General features: G+C 55.7%; 2 protein-coding genes across 6 annotated transcripts; one reads left to right on the top strand and one right to left on the bottom strand.

Annotated features, from left to right (window-relative positions):
- The first annotated feature begins 1,268 nt into the window (after nucleotides 1–1,268).
- Nucleotides 1,269–19,885, top strand: BRSK1 (BR serine/threonine kinase 1). Of its 2 annotated transcripts, XM_032326557.1 has the most exons (19): nucleotides 1,269–1,827; nucleotides 3,379–3,473; nucleotides 3,575–3,660; nucleotides 5,408–5,548; nucleotides 8,865–8,981; nucleotides 9,062–9,095; nucleotides 9,179–9,247; nucleotides 11,917–12,063; nucleotides 12,461–12,492; nucleotides 12,757–12,927; nucleotides 13,438–13,535; nucleotides 14,225–14,384; nucleotides 14,602–14,662; nucleotides 15,298–15,667; nucleotides 16,072–16,120; nucleotides 16,217–16,340; nucleotides 16,981–17,179; nucleotides 18,397–18,486; nucleotides 19,237–19,885. In XM_032326557.1, the coding sequence occupies exons 1-19, from the start codon at nucleotides 1,692–1,694 to the stop codon at nucleotides 19,392–19,394; spliced, it is 2,337 nt and encodes a 778-aa protein (XP_032182448.1). In that variant the 5' UTR covers nucleotides 1,269–1,691; the 3' UTR covers nucleotides 19,395–19,885. The 2 variants fall into 2 exon arrangements, with proteins under 2 accessions (XP_032182448.1, XP_032182449.1); XM_032326558.1 differs by lacking the exon at nucleotides 1,269–1,827 and having other exon boundaries at nucleotides 3,575–3,664.
- On the bottom strand, nucleotides 19,784–25,315 carry TMEM150B (transmembrane protein 150B). Of its 4 annotated transcripts, XM_032326568.1 has the most exons (8): nucleotides 24,977–25,026; nucleotides 24,528–24,570; nucleotides 24,125–24,200; nucleotides 23,757–23,816; nucleotides 23,598–23,665; nucleotides 23,199–23,326; nucleotides 21,680–21,863; nucleotides 19,901–20,205 (listed from the first exon to the last, which is right to left on the bottom strand). In XM_032326568.1, exons 3-8 carry the CDS (start codon nucleotides 24,190–24,192, stop codon nucleotides 20,012–20,014), a joined length of 702 nt encoding a protein of 233 aa, XP_032182459.1. In that variant the 5' UTR covers nucleotides 24,193–24,200; nucleotides 24,528–24,570; nucleotides 24,977–25,026; the 3' UTR covers nucleotides 19,901–20,011. The 4 variants fall into 4 exon arrangements, 3 of the variants coding, with proteins under 3 accessions (XP_032182458.1, XP_032182457.1, XP_032182459.1); XR_004281602.1 differs by lacking the exons at nucleotides 23,598–23,665; nucleotides 23,757–23,816 and adding an exon at nucleotides 19,784–19,849 and having other exon boundaries at nucleotides 19,947–20,205; nucleotides 24,977–25,315; XM_032326567.1 differs by lacking the exons at nucleotides 23,598–23,665; nucleotides 23,757–23,816 and adding an exon at nucleotides 19,784–19,849 and having other exon boundaries at nucleotides 19,992–20,205; nucleotides 24,977–25,315.

Here is a 25,315-nt window from a genome sequence, read left to right on the forward strand (position 1 = left end):
TAGGATCCTAGAAGCTCTTGGGTCCACTTTATGGGGGACTCATGGATTAAAGGGGTGCCTAACACCTTCGGGTACCTCATACAGGGGAGTCCTGAATTCTGTGGAGATCTATCCGGGTACAGACCCAGGGATGTGCCCTGGAAGGGATGTAGAATTATATGGAAGCCCACGTGAAGATGGAGGAGACCCTGTGTTGGACACAGAGAATATTGGGCATCTAAAAAAATACACAGGGACGTGAGAGGGTTTTGGAAGTTTCTCTGGAGGAGCATTAAGGATCCTAAATGGAGGTGTGGGCCAAGATGATCTGAGAACCTGCACGGTGTATGGATTTCCCTGATGCTAGTGGGGCAGGAGGCCTGAGTGAGCAGGCTGGGAGGCCTGGGGAAGCACGTTGTTTGAGTCTTGGTTCAGCAACTCCCAAATTCTTTCCCTGGCTCTGCTTGTCACCCTCTTTCTCTGTCTCCATATTCTCCAGCATGTGCCCTGCACCTATATCTACACTACTGTTCTTTTAAGGTCCCCCCTTGCCATAGCTCTGCCTCTCTATCTCTCTCCCTCCACCTGTCTGTTCTTCCTGCCCCTGATCCCTTTCCCTCTCTCCCACTTTTCCCTCTGACTCTCCATCCTTTTGTCTGTCTGTGCCTCACTCACCTCCACATCCTTCCCTCCCTGTTTCTGTCTCTCTTTTCTTCCCCATCTCTCTCTCTCCACCTCCCCGTCTCTTTCCCCTCACCTGTGTCTCTTCACCTCGCCTTCTCTCCCCTTCCCCTTCATATCTGTGTTTCTGTACGTCTGTCTCCATCTCTCTGGCTGGCTCTTTCCCTCTTTTTCCTCCTCTGTGCCTCTCCACCACAGTATGTCTCCAGCTGGGGCCCTTCCTACGACTCTCTGCCATCTCCCAGTCTCTTCTTCCCACTCTGCTCTCCTTCTCTGCCCACCTCAGCCCGATTCTCTGCCTTGCGCCAGCGCTGTCTCTGGTTGTCTGCATCTCTCTAGCGAGCTGCCTCTTGTCCCCATCTCTATGTCACACTTCCTCTCCCTTTGTGTAGCTCCCTCTCGCCCGGTCTCTTTGCTCCGCATCTCTCTCCCTCGCCTTTCTTCCATCCTCTCCTGCATCCTCCCATCCCTCCCTGCACCCTCCCACCTCCTCTCCATCCCTCCGGCGCCCAGGCCCGCCCCCTGCCCCCGCTCCCCCTCCCCCCTCCGAAAGGGTTAACTTTGGGGAAGGGCCCGGAGTCCCCGGATGGTGATGTCAGCGTGCCGGAGAGAAAGGACGAGGTGGCGGGGGGAGGCGGAGAGGAGGAGGAGGCGGAGGAGAGAGGGCGCGTGGGGGGGCGGGGGGGACCTCGGCCTGCAGCATCCGCCGGCCCGCACCTCAGACCCCCCCGGCGGGGGGAGGCGCAGGAAGGGGGGGGCCGGCCAGGGACGGGCTGGGGAGGGGGGGCCGCGCAGCCCCCCCGGGCCATGCTGACTCCCGGGGCCTGACCCCCCCGGGCCAGCCCCCCCTCCCCCAGCTCCGCGGCCCGCCGACTGGGGGGGCCCAGCCCAGCCCCCTGGGGACCCCCGGAGAGGTGGGGGGCAGCCGGGGGGGCCGGGACGGAGCTGTCGCCGGCCCCCACCGGAGGGACGGGGCGACCTGCCGCAGGGGGGGCGGCCGGGGGGCCTGTCGGGCCGGGACCAAGGGCACCATGTCGTCCGGGGCCAAGGAGGGGGGCGGGGGCTCTCCCGCCTACCATCTCCCGCACCCACACCCACACCCACCCCAGCACGCCCAATATGTGGGCCCCTATCGGCTGGAGAAGACGCTGGGCAAAGGACAGACAGGTGAGTCAGGGGAGGGGACACCTGCAGTGGGGGCAGGAGAGCTGGGGGACGAGGGCCGGACTCCTGGGTATTCAAAGGGCAGGGGCTGATCGCCCAGACCCCGGGGTCCCTCACAGAGAAGAGACTTGGGGTCAAGTCTGCTGGGTCCCCAGGATGGAGGGGGCCGGAGGCTTGGACTCTGGGGGGGAGGTGCTGAGGCCCAGAGGCTCCCACCTCACGGTTGGGGAGGGTGGTTAGAAGTTGGAGGGGCTCCAGGGCCTCAGTGGGGAAGGGAGGCCAGCCTGCAGCAGGGGCTCTGCCGGCCCTGGGAGCTGAGGTCCTTGCTGCAGTACACCTCGGGATGGGGGTGCACCCTGGGCGGCCGCTTCCCTCTGCACTGCTTTTTGGCTGAGGAGGGCCCGGGCTCCCCTGGCAGGCTGTCCGGGTAACCGGCAGTGAGGCTCGGGTGGTGGGGTGTGCCGCAGTCTCCCCCTTCTCCAGCGTGCTGGCTCTGTGTGGGGAACACAAACGGCCAGGTGGAAAGGTGGATCCGAGAGTCAAATCTCCCAGGAGTGGTTGGGGAGTCAGGGGTCATCCTTTGCTGTTGCTAAACGCTGGCTCCAGCCCTGGCCTCTCTCCTGCCAGGTGGAGGGTGGATGGGCGTGAAGCAGGAGCTGCACACCTGTGTCCGGGCGGGGTGGGCCCAGCATCTCTTGTGAAGCTGAGGGCCAGGGTACTAGGGAAGGGGAAGGGCTCAGACCTCAAGATCCTAGTGGTAAGGGTGGGAAGGTGTCACTGACCTGAATTCCTGAGTTATGGAGGAGGAAGGGGCCAGGGGTCCTGGACGCCTGGGTCAGAGGGAGGAGGGGCTGCCCCCTCCCCATCCAGGATCTGTGGCTTCAGGGCTTACTCTTGGGAAGTGGGCACACTCTTGGGGTTTGAATGCTTCCAGCCACAGCTGCTATTAAAAGCAGATCAAAGAAGGGGATGAAAAGGTCAGGGTTTAGGAGCAGGTGGAAGAGGATGGTCTGGGAAGGGGGTAGATGTGAAAGTACATTCCTCAGGAGACATGGAGCCTCCAGAAGATTGAAGGGCAGAGAATTCAAGGAAGTGATGGGCTGAGAGAGAGAGAGAGAAAGAGAGAGGCTGAAGGCGGCAGTCAGGGAGACAACATTGTGGAGACACAGAGAGGAAAGATTGTGTGGAGACATGGACAGAAGGACAGAGAGTCTGGGTGAGAACCAGGGCGACTGTGGAGAGATGGACAATCAGAAGGGACAGAACAGGGGTATCTGGCTGGCTCAGTTAGTGAAGCACTTGGTGGAGACTTTTGGTCACGGGGCTGTGAGTTCGAGCCCCACATGGGTGTAAAGATTACCTCCGGGGGAAGAGAAAAGAAGGGACAGCGCCGAAGGTCTATGTCTATGGAAAACAGGAAGAAGAGAGCCCTCAGAGCTCGGTCAGGGCCACTGTCAAAGAGCCAGCAGGGAAAGGAGGAGGAGTCAGGGGGACTTAGGAGCTGGGAGAGGGCTCTGGGAGCACACCCCCCCATTTTCAGTCCTGCTTCCCCAGGACTGGTTAAACTCGGGGTGCACTGCATCACGGGCCAGAAGGTCGCCATCAAGATCGTGAACCGGGAGAAGCTGTCTGAGTCGGTGCTGATGAAGGTGTGTGTGCACTGGGGCAGGGCGTCCGTTTGGGGACAAGGTGGGGTAGGAGGAGGGAGGCCATGCTGACCTTCATTCCTGTGTCCCCCACTGACCCCCAGGTGGAGCGGGAGATAGCCATCCTGAAGCTCATTGAACACCCACACGTCCTCAAGCTACACGATGTCTACGAGAACAAGAAATATTTGTAGGTATTTATAGACACCCAGCCCTCATGCACCCCCCCACCCCAAGTTCCTAGGGTGGGACCTTTCTGGAAACAAGGCCTGGAGAAGCCTGGAGAAACTTAAGATCTCCTGGCTGGAGCCCCCGAAGGGCCTGTCAGCCCCTTCCCTCCTGCACAGAACACTCTCCCACACACGCATCCACAACACACACATAATCCTCCTTGTTTCCACACTGACTGGCCTGGCACTAAGGGCCAAATGTGCCCTAGCAACAGGACAGCCAAGCCTCAGCCGTCTTGGTGAGGGACAGTGGTCCATCCTGGCCCTTCTGCCCCCCCCCCCCAACAGCCCTGCAGGGAACACTCTCTACTAGATAACCCAGATGTCCTCAACAGGGCCGGTCTTGCTAAGGGCAGCTCCCCGCCCTGCTCATCTTTGCGGAGGCCATGGGGACTTATCAAAGCATGAGGCTCTGTGAATCCTGCTTCTTCCTAGGCCCCCCTCCTCCTCCCACATAATTCTGGGTGCTATATGATGGACACCCCAACAATGGCCTTCTTAGGAGTTCCGATCCATATCTCAAAGCTGATTACCTACCCCCCAGGAAGATGGGAGTGGAGTCCAGCTGCCCAGGGTACAGACAATAGGCCTTTGTCTGGACTCTGGTGACCCAAGGGACAGCTGGGCTGGGCAGCGAGTGAGGGGACAGACCCCTGTTTCCGCCACGCAGTCCCCAGGATGAACTGACTCCAGTACCCATCAGATGCTGGGGAGGTTCCCCCAGGCAGTAAGTGGCCCAGCCCCAAGTACTCATGGGAATTTTAGTCCTCAGGCTTCCCCAGGTGTGGCGGCGGGGTGGGGCTTTGTCACCAACTGGTGGAGCTCTCTCTCCCACTCCTCCACCTAGGTAGGAATAGTGAGGGCTCATCGGAGTTTGGGCTTCACATAGGACCGTCAGCTTTCCAAAAGCTCCTAGAAATTGAGCTTTTGTTCCCAGGGGCTGATGGGAATCCGAGTTTTGGCCTCCCAGAGCCAGATGGGATTTGGAGTTTTAAGGATCCAGGTGGCTGATGGAAATTAGGAGTCTATGTCCCAGAGGCTTGTGGGAGTTGGGAGTTTTAATCCTCTCAGGCACTGATGGGACTTGTAGTCTTTCTTAAAAAAACCTCACGGTCGTCAACTTAAATTGGAGCACACTTCAATTGTTATAGCCAGAAATTAATGAGAATTTGTGTTGTTGTTGTTGTTTTTAATAACTGAGGCTTATAGGAATGAAAGGCTTGGCTTTCCAGAAGCTAATGGGAGTGGGGGAGGGGAGATGTCTTTATTTCCCAGGATCCTGTGAGAACTGAGGTGTTTCTGTCTTCTAGGCGTTATCACAGTTGTCTTACCTGCAGGAATAACTAGGAGTCCAAGTATTGATACTCCTAAAGTCGTCATGGGAGTCTCTGCTGCACAGAGCTTATGGGGGGGGGCGGCGCTGGGGTGGAGTTTTGGGTTCCCAGAGGCTGATGGACTTGGGAGTCTCTTTTCTCAGGGACTCATGGGAACTGGAGTCTCCTTTTCCCAGGGACTCATGGGAACTGGAGTCTTCTCCTCCCAGGGACTCATGGGAATTGAGTCACTATTCCTACCTAGGTACTCTGCTTCCAAAGGCCAGTGGGATGGGGGTCTTGTGCTGGGGTCCGGGGGCTTTTGAAAGAGAGTCCAGGCTCTTTGGTCCTCCACATGCCCCTTCCAGCCCTCTGCCCCCTCCACGTCCCCCAGGTACCTGGTTCTGGAGCACGTCTCTGGAGGTGAGCTGTTTGACTACCTTGTAAAGAAGGGGAGACTGACACCCAAGGAGGCCCGGAAGTTCTTCCGCCAGATAGTGTCGGCGCTGGACTTCTGCCACAGCTACTCCATCTGGTGAGGGGGCAGCTTGAGGGGAGGCCGAGATGAGCACTGCCCACAAGGCTGACTGGAAGCCAGTGTGGTGCAGCCCCAAAATAAATCTTTATCCCTTTTTAAAAATTGAGATAAAACTCACATATCATAAAATTCACCCTTTTCAAGTATACAGTTCAGGAGTTTTTAGTATAACCAGTGTTGCACATCACTGCTATGTAATTTTAGAACATTCTCCTCACCCCCAAAATCATCACCTTGTACACGAAGCAGTCACCCCTCCAGCCTCTGACCACCTCTGTCTCCATGGGCTTGCCTATTCTGGACGTCTCATGTAAACGGAATCATACTGTATGTGGCTGCCTGTGTCTGGCTTCTTTCTTTCTTTCCTTTTTTTTTTTTTTTTTTTTTAAGATTTTATTTATTTATTTGACACAGAGAGATCACAAGTAGGCAGAGAGGCAGGCAGAGAGAGAGAGGAGGAAGCAGGCTCCCTGCTGAGCAGAGAGCCCGATGCGGGGCTCGATCCCAGGACCCTGAGATCATGACCTGAGCCGAAGGCAGAGGCTCTAACCCACTGAGCCACCCAGGGGCCCCTGTGTCTAGCTTCTTTCACTCAGCAAAACGTTTTCAGGGTCCCTCCTTGTCATAATGTGTATCAGTACTTCCTTTCCGTGGCTGAATAGTACTCCATCATGTGGCTGTGCCATACCTCCTTTATCCGTTCCCCAGTGGATAGACACTTTATTGTTTCTCTTTTTTGGTTCTTGTAAACAATACGGACCTGGGAACAATCAAGTACAAGTTTTGATGTGTACCTGTGTTTTCAATTCTCGGGTGCATCCCTGGGGCTGGAATTGTCAGGTCATATGGGGACTCTGCTTAGCCTTTTGAGGAAGTGGCAGACCGTTTTCCAAAGTGGCGGTACCCTTCACCATCCCCACCAGCAGTCCACGAGGGTTCCAATCTCTATATGTCCTTGCCAACACTTGTTATCATTTGACTTTTTTGATTATAGCCATCCTAGTAGGTATGAAGTGGTATCTTGTTGTGGTTTTGATTTGCATTTCTATGATGACTAATGTTGTAGAACATCTTTTCATGTGCTTATTGGCCATTTGTTTTATCTTCCTTGGAAAAATGTCTCTTCGGGTCCTTTGCCCATTTTTTATTGAGTTGTCTAAGTTCTAAGAGTTCTTTATTCTAGGAACGAGAGATAGCTCTAGGAATAACTCCTAAGAGATTTTTTTTCCCCCCAAGACATTATTTATTTGTCAGAGAGAGAGTACAAGCATGGGGAGCAGCAGGCAGTGGGAGAAGCAGGCTCCCTGCTGAGCAATGCAGGACTCCATCCCTGGACCCCAGGATCATGACCTGTGTTGAAGGCAGATGCTTAATCAGCTGAGCCTCTCAGACATCCCTCCTAAGAATTCTTTATTCTAAGAGCAAATCTTTTTTTTTTCTTTTTTTAATTATTGCTTGGAGGGTTTTTTGCTTTTTTGTTTTGTTTTTAAGATTTTATTTATTTATTTGACGGAGAGCGAGAGATCACAAGTAGGCAGAGAGGCAGGCAGAGAGAGGAGGAAGCAGGCTCCCCGATGAGCAGAGAGCCAGATATGGGGCTCAATCCCAGGACCCTAAGATCATGACCTAAGCCGAAGGCAGAGGCTTAACCCACTGAGGCACCCAGGTGCCCCTAAGAGCAAATCTTTTATTAACTGTATGTTTTTCAAGTATTTTCTTCCAGTTTGTGACATACTTCTGAGTTTGAATTTTTTTAATTCTTTTTTTTTTTTTTTAAGATTTTATTTATTTATTTGAGAGAGGGAGCATGAGAGGAGAGAGGTCAGCGGGAGAAGCAGACATTGGGAGACCAACGTGGGACTCAGTCTGGGACTCCAGGATCATGACCTGAGCCAAAGGCAGTCGCCCAGCCAACTGAGCCACAAGGCACCCCCTTTTATTTTTTAATTTTTTCAAAGTTTTTTTATTTAGTTAAGTGATCTCTATGCTCAACATCGGGCTCGAACTTATGACCCTGAGATCAAGAGTCACAGATTCAGGGTACCTGGGTGGATCAGTTGGTTAAGTGTCTGACTTTGGCTCAGGTCATGAAATTGTGGTGCTGGAATTGAGCTCCACATGGAGCTCTGCACCCAGTGGGACATCTGCTTGTCCCTCCACTCCCCCAACTTGTGCTCCCTCTCTGTCTTCTCTGTCAAATAAATAAAATTTCTCAAAAAAAAAAAAAAAAAAAAAAAGAGTCGTATGCTCTCCCAATTGAGCCAGCCAGGCACTCCACTTTTGTTTTTATAGCAATGTTTGGTGAAAAGCAAGTTTTACATTCCGATAAATTCAAGTTTGTCATATTTTTTCTTTACCGTTTGTCTTTTCTGCCTTATCTATATAAATCTTTGTCCCTAAGGCTTCCTCCTACATTTTCTTCTGAAAGTTATATAGTTTTAGCTCTTGTATTCTGGTCTGGGATACATTTCAAATTAATATTTGTCTGTGATGTGAGTCAAGGGTTGAGGTTCCGTTTTTTGGCATGTGACTGTTCATATGGAAAGATCGTCCTTTCCTCACGGAATGGCCTTCAGCTCATCTTTCACCCGCATTTGTTTGCGCTCCTTCCCTCCCTGGGGTGGGGACTGGAGCTGGGGTGGGTGTGGGGGTGGAGGGGCTCAGAGGTGGGGATAAAGCTTGGTGATGGGAAGGCCGCCCATTTAAACTGTCAACACAGCCCTATTGGCAAGACCCAGTCAAAACCCTGACGTTACAAGCGCCGACCTCTAGGGGGCAATAGTCAACATATTTAACAACAAGTATGACCCAGTTACTGACCACGTCCGACAGAAGCTAGAATCCTCAGGCCCCACCGCACCCCCAGACATCAATCCTTAAAACTTGAGGGGTTTCCCTCCAGGGGCCAGTGACTGGCTTGGGGTGACATATTCTTTTTATTATTCAGTATGGAAGTATTTCAGTATTTCAATATTGAATAGCTCAACATTAGCCCTCTTTGCTCAGAATATCTCACGTGGTAGATATGCAAATATTTGTGGATAAAATGATACACGGTCCGGGGTCCCCTACGAAATAATCCAGTGGAGGAAGGAGAGAATGTGTCTAGGTAGAGAAGAGAGAAGATTTTCCCTGAGTTGAAACAGGTGGGGCTGGGGGATGGGTACATGGGGCTTTCTCATGTTCTTCTCACTGCTTGGAGCACGTTTGGAATTGCCCATAATGGTTTTCAGAAGTGCCTCTGAGAGACAGCAAATGGGGCCTTGGCCTCCAGGAGGAGGGCAGAGGCCTGAGCCCCACCTGCCTGTCTCAGCCACAGAGACCTGAAGCCCGAGAACCTGCTTTTGGATGAGAAAAACAACATCCGCATCGCAGACTTTGGCATGGCGTCCCTGCAGGTGGGGGACAGCCTCCTGGAGACCAGCTGTGGGTGAGTGGGGGCCTGGCCTCCGTCGTCCCAGGGAGGGGGCAAGAAGTCGGCCAGAGGCTCACACCGCCTCTCTCCCGCAGGTCCCCCCACTATGCGTGTCCAGAGGTGATTAAGGTGAGTGAGCGGGTGGAGAGGAGGGAGGCGTGGGGAGAGCATGGTGGAGAGACCCTGTCATGGCCAGGCCTGTTCCTTTCCAGGGGGAGAAGTATGACGGCCGCCGGGCAGACATGTGGAGCTGTGGAGTCATCCTCTTTGCCTTGCTTGTGGTAAGGTGCCCCTCACCTCTCCTGTCCCACTTTCTAGAACAGCCCTGCCTGGTGGGAGCACAAAACATTAAGCAAGTTCCATCTTTCCCCTCAGGCATTGTCTTCCAAATATTTAACTGGTATCAGGAAGGTGAGAGGCAGGAACCAGCAGACCAAGGCCCTGGAGCACCCTTGCCCCACCCTTGCTGTGTGCCCAGAGCTAACCATGGAGTCAGAGCACTGTGAGCTAGTCCAGGGTGTCCCCGAAAGGGACGGGGTAGCCAGGAGCCCTTGGACGGCTTGGGACAGTGACTCTTCTAGGGAGCTTGTTGCAATATGGTAATAACGAATATAATCAGAGCAGGCCTGTGAGCCTGGCTCTGCCCCCGGGTCTTTGCACCTGCTCTTCTCTGTCTAGAACACTCTTCCGTCCTGACCTGTCCTGTTGCTCATCCAGTTCACAACTAGACTTCTCTTCGCTCCCATTCTCCCCGCCCCCCCCCCATGAGGTCAGACCCTCTAGGGGAGGTTCTGTCCTTCCTGGCGACTCAGAGTTGCCATCATGTGCTGAGTTGTGAGCTCCTTGTGCGGTGTCCCCTTCTACACCATCAGCTCCCAGAAGTCAGGGCTTTTGTCTCTGTGGGTTTTATTCTGTCGGCTCGCTGTGACCTGAGCTGGCACGTAGTCGGCCCCGTCAACACGCATGGCACGAGTAAATGGAAGGTTTACTCTGTGCCAGGCACTGTTCCAAGCACATCACCTCGCACACTTCACTTGAAAATCCCAGAGACGAGAAGTGACTGGCTCACAGGCACGCTGCTGCACGGCGGCAGGGCTGGGATCAGTGTGTGGTCTCTCATCCAGGAGCCTAGATGACACTGAGGGAACCAAGGCTCAACAGGAGCGCCTGGGACTCACAGCTCCCCCAGGGAAGATGGGGGGCGCCCGAGAGGTGGGCTCAAACAGTCCAGGCCTCCGCCCTTCTGCAGCTGGTGACTCTGAAGCCCGTCCAGCTGAGTTCAAACCCCGGCTCCACCACTATGACCAAGCCGGTCGCTCTCCCTCTCCAGGCCCGTTTCCTCGCCTGCCCAGGGCCAGTAGTTAGGGTACCAGGAGTCACAAGAATGTGATTCCCTAGAATGTCCCCCGTCAGCCTTTTGAGCGGCGCCCCATTACTAGTAGTTACTGTTATTATTACAGCTGACTCTCATAATCGACACATTCCATGTTTGAGAAGCTGCACACTCATTGGGGTTCACATATAGCCTCCCACGCTTGGTGTTTCCGAGGTCGTTCCCAGATGTGCGCAGAGCAGAGAAAAAGCTGAGTCCCTGTCACACGTGTCCCATCTAAAGTGGTACAAAGCGACCCTCTGCTTCCCTGCCCCACGCCCGGTTTCAGTCCATCTTGTAAACAAGTGTGTTTTCTGTGGTCTAGGGAGTGCCACAGTTTTTGCTTTTTTGCACTGTTTGCTGGTGATTTTAAATGCTCGCGCCCAGAGTACCGCCGCGTGTTCCCGAAGGCAGGCGGGGTGTTTGGTGTTGCCGAGAAAATTCCTGTGCTCGTTGAATGTCTCTCCGGCGTGAGTTAGAACGCTGTTGGCCATGCGCGCCGTGGGAACAGATCAGCTGCTCATGAGAGGGTGTCTGCCTTAGCTTGGGCTCCTATAAGAGACACACAGGGCGGCGTGAACAACACACTTCTCACTGTTCTGGGGGCTGAGAAGTGGAGGTTCAGGGGCAAGGCCAACAACAAACACATGGCCACATTGAATGAGACAGACAAGCGGAGTCTCATCCAGGCTTCCAGGCCCCAGACCAGCATTGCGGGGCGCCCCTCCCCCTGCTCCCCCACACCCTGCCTCCTCAGTCCAGAGGCCTCCGACACCAGGGGTAACACCTGGAAAAGCCCTCAGAGTCATGGCTGTTACCCCTTCAAGTTTTTGCCCAGCATCATCTCCTCTGAGGCCCCTTCCCCTCGACTCCCTGCTCCCCCTCCAGCTACCTGCTCGCTCTGCTCGTCTCATCTCTCGGACTCCTGCCTCTCTCATCCTATGTGTCCCTTTATTGTTTGCTCTCCCCACTACTCATTCATCAACCGCTGTTTGTTAATCTGTGTGTGCCGGGCACCACTGGAGACAAAGCTCCATGGGGCCAGCGACCTGGTGTTGTCCCCTGCTCCATCCCTCGTGGCCAGATCAGAACCTGGGGGACAGCAGAGGTGCCTGCTTCATGACGAGGCTGCTGAAGTTCCTTCCGTCACTGGGGTCTCGCAGTCTAGGGTGTGAGCTGTAGGAGGGCGAGGGCTGGTTTTGTCCAGTACAAGATCCCTGACCCAAAGTGGATGCTCCCCTTCGGTTGAACCAGTGCATGAGGATTACCTCTCCTGAAACCGGTCTGGGGAGAAACCTGTTTCTCAGATACACCCTCCAAGCTGCAACCACAGCCTCTTAAGGCCTGGGGCCTGACTTGTCTGTTGCCAAACCCCTGCTCGCCACTTACCAGCTCAGAGGCTGTGGGCCAGTTGCTGGACCGCTCTATGCCTCAGTTTCCCCATCTGTAAAGTGAGATGGTCCTAGTCCCCCGTCTGCCAGTGCTTGTGGTAAGGACCACACGGGCGTTGTGTCAAGAGCTTAGGCTTTCGCCGAGATACCCTAAGCTCTGTGTGAGGGGCCTGTCATTTCTCCACAGGGGGCTCTGCCCTTTGATGATGACAATCTCCGCCAGCTGCTGGAGAAGGTGAAACGGGGCGTCTTCCACATGCCCCACTTCATCCCTCCAGACTGCCAGAGCCTCCTGAGAGGGATGATAGAAGTGGAGCCTGAGAAAAGACTCAGTGTGAGTTGGGGGGAGCGGTGGGTCATGAGGACAAAACCCCTAGAGGGACCATGAGAATGGACTTCCAGGAATTGCCTGTCAGTCCTGGGGGCGATGGCTGGGGCGGGGGAGGGGGAGGTCACTGGATGAGCAGCAGCCCAGGGTCTGCAAATCGCACCCTCCAAACTGGGCAGGTCCTCCACAGGGGAAGGGGTGCCACTGTGCACACAGGCAATGTCCCAGGCCTGTGGTCACAGGTCGTGGTGCCCAGTCGCCACTAGGGGAAGACCTAAGCTGTCATCCTGCCCCTGGTGGAGAGGAGGGGCACCTTTACGGACCCCCAGAGCCACCCCATCAACTTTCCTTGTGGCCCACTGTGTTCACACGACCTCATTTCTGCCTCTCTCCCTCCGCACAGCTGGAGCAAATTCAGAAACACCCCTGGTACCTGTGAGTATGGGACAACTGAGCACCTGGCTCCCTGGGGCAGAAAGGGAGGGGGCCCAAATATCAAGGGTCCCCAGCAGGAGAAGCAGCTGGAGGGTGGGATACCAAGGTTGCTCAATGAGGAGCAGCTAGAGACTCTGATTTCTGGGTCCCAGGGGAGGACACAGGCGCAGCAGGGGCTGAGAGCCGGCAATCCTGGGTTCCCAAGGGAGGAGCAGGTTGGGGCCCAGACGCCCAGTACCCTGTAACGTTTCTCCCCCTCCCCAGAGGTGGGAAACACGAGCCAGACCCTTGCCTGGAGCCAGCCCCAGGCCGCCGGGTGGCCATGCGGAGCCTGCCATCGAACGGAGAGCTGGACCCCGACGTCCTGGAGAGCATGGCTTCGCTGGGCTGCTTCAGGGACCGCGAGCGGCTGCACCGCGAGCTCCGCAGCGAGGAGTAAGACCCCCTGCTTCAGGGACGCACACCAGCTGGCTGACGTCCAGCCAGCCCGCCGCTGCGCCCAAACCAGCCAGCGGAGGGCGCGCCCGGGCCTCACGCACGCGCAGACTCCGTGGGGCGTGGCGCTCGCCGCTAGAGGGGGCGTGGCTTAGAGTTCCCACGTAGAGCTGTTCCCAGAGCAACCAGGAGGGGGCGGTAGGACACGGGGCGGTGTGGGGAGACTAGATGCTGCAAAGTACCGGTAGGTGGTGAGGCCCACGTGGTGTCCCACAGAGTGCTTGCAAATAGCAAGTGCTCGATTGGAACTGTCACGGCTGAGTCAAGTAAGGGTCCGATGTGCACCGACACAAAGTCTCACCGTGTCCATGCCTAGGAAGAGGGAAGCATGGGCGCAGATACCGGTGTACCAGGCTCCCGAGAGCCACAGCTACAGGGAGGGGGTGAGACCTCTGGAGTCCAACTCCTGACCCCAGGCCTCTCCCACCCCCTCTCTCCCTTCCCCATCAGGGAGAACCAAGAAAAGATGATATATTATCTGCTTCTGGATCGGAAGGAGCGGTATCCCAGCTGTGAGGACCAGGACCTGCCTCCCCGGAATGATGTCGGTGAGAAGGCAGGGCTGGGGGTCCAGACCCCAGACTCTGGAGTGGGGCAAGGGGCTGCAGGCCTTAGGTTTTTGCTTTTGTTTTGTTCAAGATTTTATTTGAGAGAGAGATTTTATTTTTTTATTTTTAAAGTGGGTAAACCTCTGTTTAAAGATTTTATTTATTTATTTGAGAGAGAGAGCATGAGAGGGGGTAGGGTCAGAGGAAGAAGCAGACTCCCTGTTGAGCAGGGAGCCTGATGTGGGACTTGATCCTGGAACTCCAGGATCATGACCTGAGCTGAAGGCAGTCACTTAACCAACTGAGCCACCCAGGCACCCCCTTTTTTTTTTTTAAAGTGGGTAAACCTCTGTTTTTTAAAGATTTTATTTGTTTATTATTATTTATTTGAGAGGGAGAGAGAGAGCACCAGCAGAGTGAGGGGCAGAGGGAGAAGCAGGTTCCCCGCTGAGCAGGGAGCCCAATGTGGGACTCAATCCCAGGACCCTAAGATCATGACCTGAGCCGAAGGCAGAACTTCAACCAACTGAGCCACCCAGGCGCCCCTACCTTCCGGGTTTAGGCTCCCTGACCCGCTCTGTGAACTTGTCAAAAGTCCCCTCTCTACACCTCCGTTTCCCACCTGTGCGAGTGCCATGTACAGCTGGGTGAAGATGGCTTCTGACTGGCTTGAAACTCTCCTCCCTCAGACCCCCCTCGGAAACGTGTGGATTCCCCTATGCTGAGCCGACACGGGAAGCGGCGGCCAGAGCGGAAGTCCATGGAAGTTCTGAGCATCACAGATGCTGGGGGCGGTGGCTCCCCAGTGCCCACCCGCCGGGCTCTGGAGATGGCCCAGCACAGTCAGAGGTTAGAGCCCCTGGCCCTCCCGCGGGTACAGAGCTCTGGGTGGGTGGGGAGGGGGTTCAGGATCTATCTCCAGCTCCACCTCAGGGGCCCCTCTCAGGGCCTCAAATCCCCATCGCAAAGGTGTGTGGAAGGGAAAGGACATCTGAGCCTTGAGAAACCCACACAACTGATCTAAAAACAAAACAAAACAAAACAAAAAAATCTCTCCTGAAAACAGATCCCGTAGTGTCAGTGGAGCCTCCACCGGTCTGTCCTCCAGCCCTCTCAGCAGCCCACGGGTAAGCCCCGATTCATTAAGAAGGGGTAAAGGGGTGAACACTGGACCGGAAACTACAAATCCCAAGAAGTCTTGAGGCATTGCCTCTTTGTCTCTAAAGGGCCCCCAATCCCGTTTTATTTATTTATTTATTTATTTTAAGATTTTATTTATTTATCAGAGAGAAAGATCACAGGTAGGCAGAGAGGCAGACAGAGAGAGAGGGGGAAGCAGGCTCCCTGCTGAGCAGAGAGCCCCATGCGGGGCTCGATCCCAGGACCCGGAGATCATGACCTGAGCCGAAAGCAGAGGCTTAACCCACTGAGCCACCCAGGCGCCCCCCAATCCCGTTTTAGAGCATTGCACATTTCCACCTCTGATAGGATCCGGTTTTTAGTGTTTCAAGGGTTCCTTTATGCGCTTAACAAAAGCTAATTGAGCGCCTACTGTGTACCAGGCACCGTGCTACAGCAGTGAGCATGATAGAAAAAGTCCCTATCCCCTAAAAAGGGAGGAGGGGTGGAGGCGGGCGGGTAATAATTGGACTACAAGTTCCAGCATGCATTGGGACCCATCTCTGTGAGTATGGGCCTATGGGGTTCCTAAAGGCTCCTGGGAGTTGTAGTCCACCATCTCACCCATTGCCCCTCTTCACAGAGTCCTGTCTTTTCCTTCTCACCGGAGCCCGGGGCCGGAGATGAGGCTCGGGGCGGGGGCTCCCCGACTTCCAAAACGCAGACGCTGCCTTCTCGCGGCCCCAGGGGTGGGGGTGCCGGGGAGCAGCCTCCGCCCCCCAGTGCCCGCTCCACACCTCTGCCTGGCCCCCCAGGCTCCCCGCGCTCCTCTGGGGGCACCCCCTTGCATTCGCCCCTGCACACGCCCCGGGCCAGCCCCACTGGGACGCCAGGAACAACGCCACCCCCAAGCCCTGGCGGTGGCGTCGGGGGAGCCGCCTGGAGGAGTCGTCTCAACTCCATCCGCAACAGTTTCCTGGGTTCCCCTCGCTTTCACCGGCGCAAGATGCAGGGTACGGGGTCCCCCAGGGTGCAAGGGCTGGGGGCCTAGATTCCCGTGTCGTGTGAGAAGATGGGGCTGGGAGTAGAAATTTAGGTGTTGGGGACAGGGGGTGGGGCTTTCAGCGCTGGAGGAAGGAGGAGCCTCTCTGAAGGACACCTCCATTCAGTGCCTTGGCTCATCTTATCATTGGCTCATGGTGAGCAATTCCACCCTCGGAGGGCGTGGTCTACCTGGAGTGGGCTGGCATCCCCAGCAGGACCACCAGGTAGCATGCCAAGTGGGCTTTAGCTACTGGGAGGTGAATGGGCACTGGGATCTAGAACCTCTAGTTGGAGGGGACTACTGGCCCACGTGCTGGACCCAGGGTAATGGGCAAGTGTTGATCATACTCTCCCCTCCTTCACCGCACACCAGTCCCCACTGCGGAGGAGATGTCCAGCTTGACGCCAGAGTCCTCTCCAGAGTGAGTCTGACAGGGAAGGGAAGCCAGAGGTTGGAGGGAGGGATTTATTCTCTGAGCCCGCTCCCGACCCACTTCCAACCCTCCCCTTTCACTCAGGTTGGCAAAACGCTCCTGGTTTGGAAACTTCATCTCCTTGGACAAAGAAGAACAAATATTCCTTGTGCTGAAGGACAAACCCCTCAGTAGCATCAAAGCGGACATCGTCCATGCCTTCCTGTCGGTGAGAGGCCTGGGTCTCCCTGTGTCCTGGCCAGCACAGGACTACAAATCCCAGCATCCCCTGGAGTCCGCCTCCACTCTGGCCTGACTTCCTCCTGAGGCTCATGGGATCTGTAGTTTTCCGTTCAGAGTTGGGTTGGGTCACTGTAGGGGCAGGGAGGTGGAGAGGTTTACTGGACCCTGGGGCCTGGAGGTGGTGCAAAGGACACCTCCCTAGCGTATTAGTGAGTTGCCATTCCCTGACCACCAGGTCTGAGATTAGCAGACAGAATCGCTTTTTCCCCGGGGAACTCTGGGGTTTTGCTGCAGGAGCTAGTGGGACTTAGAGGTTCTGACACAGATGTGGCAATGCTCGGAGGCAGAGAAGTTTGCGTCATGTAATTCTGGAGGCTGAGGCTGACCCCTAGATGTGACAGGCCCTGTTACCAGCCTTTCCTCTGATGCCGTTTATAGTGGGACAAGAAAACTACAAGTCCCAGCAGGCAATGGGGCCTCCCAATGGCTTTCCTGTTATTCTTTTCCCCCTAGTGGCTGATGGAACTTGTAGTTCCTTGGGCAGAGGTCTTTGTGGGGTTGGCTATCCAGTCCCTGGAATCAGGTCACTGGAATCACCCCCTCCTTTTGTCCCCTGCCTGTCTCAGATCCCCAGCCTGAGTCACAGTGTGCTGTCACAGACCAGCTTCAGGGCCGAGTACAAGGCCAGTGGCGGCCCATCTGTCTTCCAGAAGCCTGTCCGATTCCAGGTGGACATCAGCTCCTCAGAGGGCCCAGAGCCTTCCCCACGACGGGATGGCAGTGGCAGTGGTGGCATCTATTCGGTCACCTTTACGCTCATCTCCGGTAAGCTTCCCTTGGCGAGACACTGCCTCTACCCTTTGTGTGGGATGCTCAAGACAGCTGAGCGGCGAGAGTGGCCCTGGAGGGCAGCAGGAGGGAGGAGGAGATGGTGCTCAGCTAGCGCTGACCCTATGAGCCCCGTCCTCATTCAGACCTCTGCATTCTGTCCTTCCCCCTTCTCTCATTAACATTTCATGGATTTTTTTTTTTAAGATTTTATTTATTTGGAAGAAAAACAGGTTACAAGTCAGGGGGAGGAGCAAAGGGAGAAGCAGACTCCCCACTGCGCAAAAGCACAATGCAGGGCTTGATCTCAGGTCCCTGGGATCATGACCTGAGCCAAAGGCAGACACTTAGTGGACTCAGTCACCCAGGTGCCCCTCCGTGGACATTTATGATGTTTCACCTGCTTTACGTGCATTGTTACATTGACGCTTCCCAGAGGACTTTGAGGTATTAGTGCTCACCCACTTTACAGAAGAGAAAACAGAGTCCTGTTGAAGCAAATCGACTTGACACAGTCCCACTGCAAACTGAGGAAGCTGGGCTCAACCTAGCCCTGCTGACCTTGAAGTGCAGAGCTGACTGTACAGCCGAAGGGCAGATGGGGCTCTCTGCCATCCCGTGTCATTCCCGCACCCAGAGCAGACAGCACCAGGTGATCACGGCACTTCTTCCTGCTGGGCTCAGTGGCAGCCTCAGAAACTACAGTCAGCCATGACCGATCAGGAGTTGGCAGCCACAGAAATGTCTTGCTGCCAGTCCAGCAAGTTCCTGAGCCATGATAGCGAGTCCGAATAACAAGAGACACTTCTGTCTGCTACCTTGTTAGCAGTCTTAAATGTCACAGTGACCAGCCTGCCACAATGTTACCCCTAAGATGAAATAAGTTGCATTTTTCCCCCTTTCCTTTAAAGGCTAATATGCAGGACTTCCTTGATTTTAAGATTTTTTTTTTAACTTCCTGTTTATTTTTCTTATATTCCTGGCTCTTCGGGCCTCAGCTAGAAACTAACACGATAAATAGAAAGCCACAGCCATCATTATTTTAACCCAATCTTCTTAGTCCCATTTGCAAATTGCGGGTTTATAATACCTAGTCCCAACAAAGGGCCGGAAATTGAGCCCAAGAGGAGGCAAGTCCTTTGCTGGTTTCCACAGGGTGGAAGGGTCTTTTCTGTCTCTGTCCCCAAGTCAGCCCATCTCCGTATCTCCTCCAGGTCCCAGCCGTCGGTTCAAGCGAGTGGTGGAGACCATCCAGGCACAGCTGCTGAGCACTCACGACCAGCCCTCCGTGCAGGCCCTGGCAGGTGGGCGGCAGGGGTCCGAAGCCATGTGGCCCTCCTTTATCCTGTGGACCAGAGGGGCGACCTGCTGAGCAAGGGCTCCAGGGCTTTGGTCCATGGGCGAGGATCACAGATTCTCAGAGAGGCTGGGGCCTGAGCTCCAGGCCAGGGCATGGGCCATCCTGGCCTGAGAAGCCCTTGTGGCCAGGGAGGGCACCTCCAGGGACCCCCAGAGGGTGCCTAGTCTCTGTGTGGGATTGTGGAACTTCCTGCTAATGAGGGTTCTAGAACAGTGTTCTGGAGAAGGGCAAGCAGTCCTCCGGGTTTGTTTGGATCCCCCAAACCCCCTGTAAGGCTCACCTGTGCCCTGTCGCTAAGGAGCATTCCCCTAACAACCAGGGTAGCAGAAGGAGACCTTTGGCTGTGATCTGGGGACTTGAATGTGATCTGCTGCTGTGACAAGCTGTCCCTTAGCGAATAATCTCATAGCCAGAGTCTGTGACAATGCCCCTGGAGTCAGACCTCTGGGTCTCACTGGGACTAACTTGGCCCGGTTTCCAAAGCCACGAGGGTTGGAGGGGTCCAGGATGTATGACCTGCTGTCCGTGACCTTGCTGGCTCTGGTTGCAAATGGGTGTCCTCCTGGCAGCCGTCCCCACAGGCTTCCAGCCCCAGGATGGAGGCCCTTGGTCTCACCACGATGTTGCTGGAACGTGTTCCTTGGGGTTCGGCAGCCTCGAGGTTCGTGATGCTACACTGCTTCCTCCTCCACAGATGAGAAGAACGGGGCCCAGACTCGGCCTGCTGGCACCCCACCAAGAAGCCTACAGCCCCAAGCCGGCCGCCCAGACCCAGAGCTGACCAGCTCTCCCCGCCGAGGCCCTGCTAAGGACAAGAAGCTCCTGGCTACCAACGGGACTCCTCTGCCCTGACCCCAGGGGGCCGGGGAAGGAGGGGAGCCCCCTCCACCCCTCTTCCCTGCCCCCCAACTGTGAATCTGTAAATAGGGCCCATGGAGTATGTAGGGAGGGGAGAGACAACAAACCCGGCCTTGCCCTGCAGGGATGGGGCTCAGGGGGCCGTGCCCAATGGGGGGTGGTTCTAGGGGGGACTGAGGGCGGGGGAGCTGTTTCTATTTTATTTATTGATTAATTTATTATTTTATTTATTGATCAATCTCTCTGCGGGGTGGGGTGGGGGAGGGACGGGGGCTGGTTGGGGTGGCTTAGCAGATCCGGACAGGGAAGGCCATCTGTCCTTGTGTCCCCAACTCCTCCTTCCCAGGCCCCCCCTTCCCCGGTTCTCCCCCTTCCCTCACAACCTTCTGTACGGATTTGCTCTCCGGAAGGAATTCTGGTTTCGCGTGACCCTGCCTGCGTCCGTGTCTCTGATTCCGCCGGCGGCAAAAAAAAAAAAAAAAAAATTAATAATAATAATAATAAATAGCATTGAGCAGGGATGGCTGGCTGGCCTTGACCTCTCACTTCCTGGGTGGCCCTGATGGCAGCACGGAGGGAGGGGGCCCAGACCTCATCATCCGGGCTACTGTTCACAGGTGAATCTGCAGGGAGGTGGGGGAGGCTGGCGGGGAGCTGAGGTGGCCCGGCTGGAGGTGTAGGGTGCAGCCGTCCAGGCAAGAAAAGTCCACAGCAAACAGGCCGAAAAGTGCAAACAGCAGCATGGCGATGGCCCACTCGCAGGCGGCAGAGGCCGAACGCAGCGGCCAGAAGTGGAGGATCATCACTTTACAGCAAGGTCAAGGGCCACACGCAGCAGGAAGGATCCCGGAGCCCAGCCAGGTCACCAGGGCCAGGCGCCCTCTCACGACGCAGCTTGCCTCGCCCTGGCCAGAATGGCGTCTGGCAGGCCACCCACCTCTGTGGCTGCCCTCCTCCCTGGCTGACTGTTTCCCACATGTTTGTCCTGCTCAGACTTGCCCTCCAGGTGCCCCCTGAAATCCTTTTCACCTGCGAACCCACACTCACTCCAAGCTCAAACTAGCAGAGAGGCCCTCTGCTTTCTGAGATCCCTCCCTGCAACACCCTTCCTGCTTCTCGGCCAAGCCAGCGCCCACTCCCTCCTAGATCAGTTCAGACACTATTTCATTCATCCAAGGATTTTTAGGCAGCCCATAAGGTGACATCACCCCAATCCCATGAATCCTAGAGCAAAGGAGAGGTGAGAGCACCTACACAAGGGGGTTACCCCCAGAATTGGCTTTGGTCCTCCCCCACTCTTATGCTTCCCACGGCTCTCTGTTGCCCCCAGAAAGAAACCAGTCCCTCCCGTAGGCTCTTCTGAGCACCAGCAGCCTTCTGGCCTTCCCTCCATTCTCCCCAAGGAGGAGATGGGTCCCTAACGCTACGTTTATAGCCTCTCCTCTCTCAGGGCACTTTGCCAGTAACAACCATTATTACGATCAAAACAACTCCGTTTGACAGATACAGAAACTGAAGCACAGTGATTTGAGTCACCCAGAGGCACATTAGGTTGGCAAAGAGCATCTGGGCTCCCGTGACTCACAACTGGGTTGGGTAGGATCTTCAGCCAGTGCCAGGCATGCTGGTGAATGGTTAACGACCAGCCCTGATTCGCTGCCTTGGCTAGTTTCTGGCTGTGAACACTCCCATCAAGGCCAGCCAGAGCCTCTAACAGGACAGAACTGGACAAGGAGCGGGGAGGACATGTGGACTGTTCTCCAGAGCCTGCGCAAGCTGCCTCCCTGCCATCCACCGCCAGCGCCACCGCTGGACTCTGCGACACGTCTTGGCCAAGAGACTCCCCTTCTCCGAACCTCAGTTTCCGGTCTTCAACATGATGCCCGGCGCAGGGCAGGTAGTGCCTGCCGCCGCTGGCTTGCCATCCTCCCAGTATTTCTTGGCGGCTCACTGCACTGGTCACCGAGCTAAGCACCTCACGTGCATTACTCCCTTCATTCCTTCCAGTTCCGGGGGCAGCCCTGTTATCATCCACACTGGAGAGCTGCAGGAGCTGAGACACTGAGTCCAGCCCGTGGAGTCCTTCCCCCACCAACACCCGGCTAGCACGCAGGGGGAGGTGGACTTCAGCCCAGGGTGCCCTTCCCCAAGGCTGACACTTCCCGGGATGCTATCATCCCCAGAAGACTGAGGCCGAGAACAGACTGCATGGAGATGAACCACCCCAGTGGAGGACCGCCCCCCACCCCAACCCCTGCCACCGGCCCCAGGAAGGATACTGGTCACCAAGAGGATGGTGCAGAGGCTGCAGAGGCCCAGACGGAGTGGCCCCATCCAGGGGGGCCCAGGCTGGGGCAGTCTCCTCATGTACCAGACAAGAATAAGCTGCAGCCAAAAGTAGGAGTTGCCCAGGAATAAGGCAAAGAAGGCCCCGACCAGGTGCATGTGCAGCTGGTTCTTTTGCTGCAAAGAACAGGGACAAGAATTGAAAGGAAGGTAGATACACACAGGTGGGGGGTGAGGGGGCAGGGACATGAGGGCTGTGATGGGGGGGTCCTTGACCCACCAGCAGACTGCTGCGGCCTCACTCCGGAATACGGGGCCTGGCACATTGTAGGCGCTCAGGAAATATTAGTGCAATAAAATCTCTCATTCTCAGCTGGGGTGGCGGAGGGCTGATATTGTCACCCAGGGGCTGAAAAATTGGTTTTGGAAGTTCTTACAAGATTGCAATGGTTTGTGCTTGCAGATACATAGTGTATGTCATTTAATGTTTTCTAAATCTTAAAAGTTTAATGAGGGGAAGCGATGACCAGCGGGAAAATGTCTTTAGAAAGCTCCTTATGGGAGCAATATAATAATTTTAAGAAGAGGGGCACCTGGGTGACTCAGCCGGTTGGTTGACTGTCTGCCTTCAGCTGAGATCATGGTCTCAGGGTCCCGGGATTAACTCCTGCATCAGGCTCCCTGCTCAGCTCCTTCTATCCCTCCCCCTTGCTCATGATCTCGCTCTCAAAAAGACAAAAATCTTAAAAAAAAAATTTTTTTTTAAGAAGTTAAAGTTGAGGAGCCCAGGAATAAACGAGGGTGATGAGGAACAATGAGTTATGGGGAATTTTTCTTAGCAAGCGAAGGCAGTCTCTTAGCCCGTAGTACTTTCATCGGGAGCAGTTAGGAGTCAGAGGCGCCACGGAAAAATTAAATATCAATATACAATCATCAACAGACTCTCTCCAATCATTGTCCCTTCTTTTGTTCTACAAATATCTACTGAACCTCAAGGTGAACAATGTGAGTTCTAGAGTCTGAATCTGGGTTCATTTCTGACCACCACGAACCAGCTTGATTAATACAAAAACAAAAACAAAAAAATAAAAAAACCCTCTGTTGGATTTGACTGAAAGGGTCTGTCTAGAGATGGATGAAAACCTACACAGGGTAAAGCCTAGCGCCCCGCGCGGAGTGAACGCTCCATCTAAGTGGTGAGAATGAGCGGCTCTGAGTAATTTCATTATTAAAAGGGCAAAGGGGTAAGGGACGGCAGTAAATTGCCCCAGTCTTCTGGGGCTCCGTGAATAATTACACCAAGGCCTCCCACGGGGGCCTCCGTTGACCTCAGACCGCAGAGGAGCTCACCTCCTCCCTGGCCCAAGGACCGCAAGAGAAATACAAGTCCCAGAAGGCCGTGCGCGGACGAGCCCCCACAATGAGAAGCCAGAGGCCCCGGGGGGTGCTGGGAGCTGTAGTCTCGGGCTCTTCGGCGTGCCTGGCTGCGCTCACGAGCCGACGCCTTCTCACCTGGAAGTTGCCCACCACGGAGGTGCCCAGGGCACACAGGAGCCCCGTCCACAGGATCAGCCGGTTAAACCATTTTCTGACTCCCCAGTCCCGGAGCTGGTGGTAACGGATAATGCAGATCCAGGCGGCTGGGAGGAGAGGGAAGTGGGCCGGCAAGCCGGGCCTGGACTCCTGCGGGGGGGGGGGGGGGGGGGGGTGCGGAGAGACTGGGCGTCTAGGGGTTGGGGCCTAACTCCTACATCTGGAGGAGAGGTGGGGGCTTGGACCCCTGGGGCCGGGGCCCCCTTGGCCAGGGTAGGGTGGGAGTAGGGGTGGAGGTAGGGGTGAAGGTAGGGGTGGGGTAGGGGTGAAGATGGGGGTGGGGTTCTCCCCTGAACAGGAAGGACTGAGGATATTTACCCATAGCAGCTCCCATGTTGAGCAGCTGGCTGAAGATGCAGCTCTGAGGGGGGTAAGACCCACAGAGGCTGGGGGAAAGGAAGGATCATCCTGTGGCTCCTCGGAGCCAGGCCACCTCTTCTCCCTCGGAACCCCCTGCCCCGCCAGCACCATAACTACCTGATGTAGGGGAAACCTTCCGTGAGGTTCACAGACCTGTTGGTCACGGCAAGGGCAAAACTGAAGTACAGGAGACATCAAAGTGGTTTTTAACGACAGCTTTTCCTTTTGTTACCCACAGAAACGAGGACTTCTAACTCCCCCCCACTTCAGACCCAGAAGTCCAGGCCCCCAGCCCCTCCTCACTCAGACCCAGGAGTCCAGGCCCCCAGTCCCTCCTCCATCAGACCCAGGAGTCCAGAACCCCAATCCCTCCTCCATCAGACCCAGGAGTCCAGTCCCCCAGTCCCTCCTCCATCAGACCCAGGAGTTCAGAACCCCAGTCCCTCCTCCATCAGACCCGGGGTTCTCCTGCTTCTAACACTCACACGCTCCAGACTCCAGTGATAGCGGAAAAGGCCAGGAAAGCAGGCAGCACAGACAGGTAACCCCACATGCTGGGCTCTGCAGGGGAAGGAGAGGGACCACGAACCTTTCTCTCTCTCTCTCTCTCTCTCTCTCTCTCTCTCAGGTGAGGAATCTGCCCTGTGGGTCCAGGTGCCTCTGAAGGTGGCCTCCCAGCTCTGAGCCCCTCCAGCTCTGAGGCTCCCCTTGGCTCCCAGGGCAGAAACAGTGGATGAGGCTCTGGTCTGCTGAGACCAGCTCTCTGCCTGCGGCGCTCTCCATCCTGTAACAGCTGTCTTCCCATCCTGACCTCCCTGTTGGCTGGCCTCCCTCACCCAGCTTCAGAGCCTCTCCCAGACAGCCTCTGGGCTTCCCCAGAATGCTCACCTGTCCAAACTTTCTTCTCGCTTTCCCGGTCCTGGGCCCGCGGCTGTGGGAGAGGTTGGAAAAGGAGAGGGGACGTGGGGTAGGGCTTGGGCGGTGTCGTGGCAGAACCAAAGTCCAAGCTGCGGAGCAGTCTGACCGCCCCACCGCCCGACCGTCCGACCGTCCGACCATCCGACCCGCCACTGTGTTCGGGACCTAACCCTGCACCACCAATTCCCCTCTCAGAAACTAGCAGGGAGCACCTTACTTAGCTTCAAGGGGCCCCCAACTTCCTTCCTTCAGCTTTAAAAGTTCAGTGTCCAAGTGCCCAGCCCGTGTCCTCCCCAGAACCCAGAATCTGAGCCTCTAGCTCTCTCCACCCTTCCTCCCTTGGGGACCCAGAAGTCCAGTCCCTTCTAGAATTCCTGCATTTGGTTCTAGCCCCTGGGGTCCAGCCTCCTAGCTCTTACCTTCTCTGGGGCCCCAGAATCCAGGCCCACAGGTCAGACTCCTTCCTGGGTGCAGTTTGTGTCCTTAGGCTGTTGGGGATGGGCCCGCGGTGACCCTGCCTCTTCCCCTCAGTTGCCTTCCCCTCTCCCTTCCTCTGGGCCATCTCCTGGAATTCCCCAGTGGGCAGGCTCAGGGTGGGAAGGGAGGCCTTGGTGTCGAAATTGCCATCCGATGAAGCTTCCGCCAAAAGCAATTGCTTCCTCTGCCCTGATCATATTTTTCTGTATGTCACATAGCAACCCTCATCTTGCCAGTTTCCTCCCCTCTTGGTAATCAGACATTTGGGCCCCAGCCTCCTC

Source organism: Mustela erminea, chromosome 19 (genome assembly GCF_009829155.1).
Source record: "Mustela erminea isolate mMusErm1 chromosome 19, mMusErm1.Pri, whole genome shotgun sequence".
Classification (NCBI taxonomy): domain Eukaryota; kingdom Metazoa; phylum Chordata; class Mammalia; order Carnivora; family Mustelidae; genus Mustela; species Mustela erminea.

Excerpts from the sequence above, each read along its gene's own strand:
- BRSK1 (XM_032326557.1), top strand. The coding sequence starts at position 1,692 with ATGTCGTCCGGGGCCAAGGAGGGGGGCGGGGGCTCTCCCGCCTACCAT. Across the intron at positions 9,248-11,916 it reads TCCTCTTTGCCTTGCTTGTG|GGGGCTCTGCCCTTTGATGA; the intron begins GTAAGGTGCCCC and ends ATTTCTCCACAG. Across the intron at positions 16,341-16,980 it reads TCGTCCATGCCTTCCTGTCG|ATCCCCAGCCTGAGTCACAG; the intron begins GTGAGAGGCCTG and ends TGCCTGTCTCAG.
- TMEM150B (XM_032326567.1), bottom strand. The coding sequence starts at position 25,119 with ATGGCCCAGAGGAAGGGAGAGGGGAAGGCAACTGAGGGGAAGAGGCAG. Across the intron at positions 24,201-24,527 it reads CGAGAAGAAAGTTTGGACAG|AGCCCAGCATGTGGGGTTAC; the intron begins GTGAGCATTCTG and ends CTTCCCCTGCAG. Across the intron at positions 20,206-21,679 it reads CACCATCCTCTTGGTGACCA|TGATGATCCTCCACTTCTGG; the intron begins GTATCCTTCCTG and ends CTTGCTGTAAAG.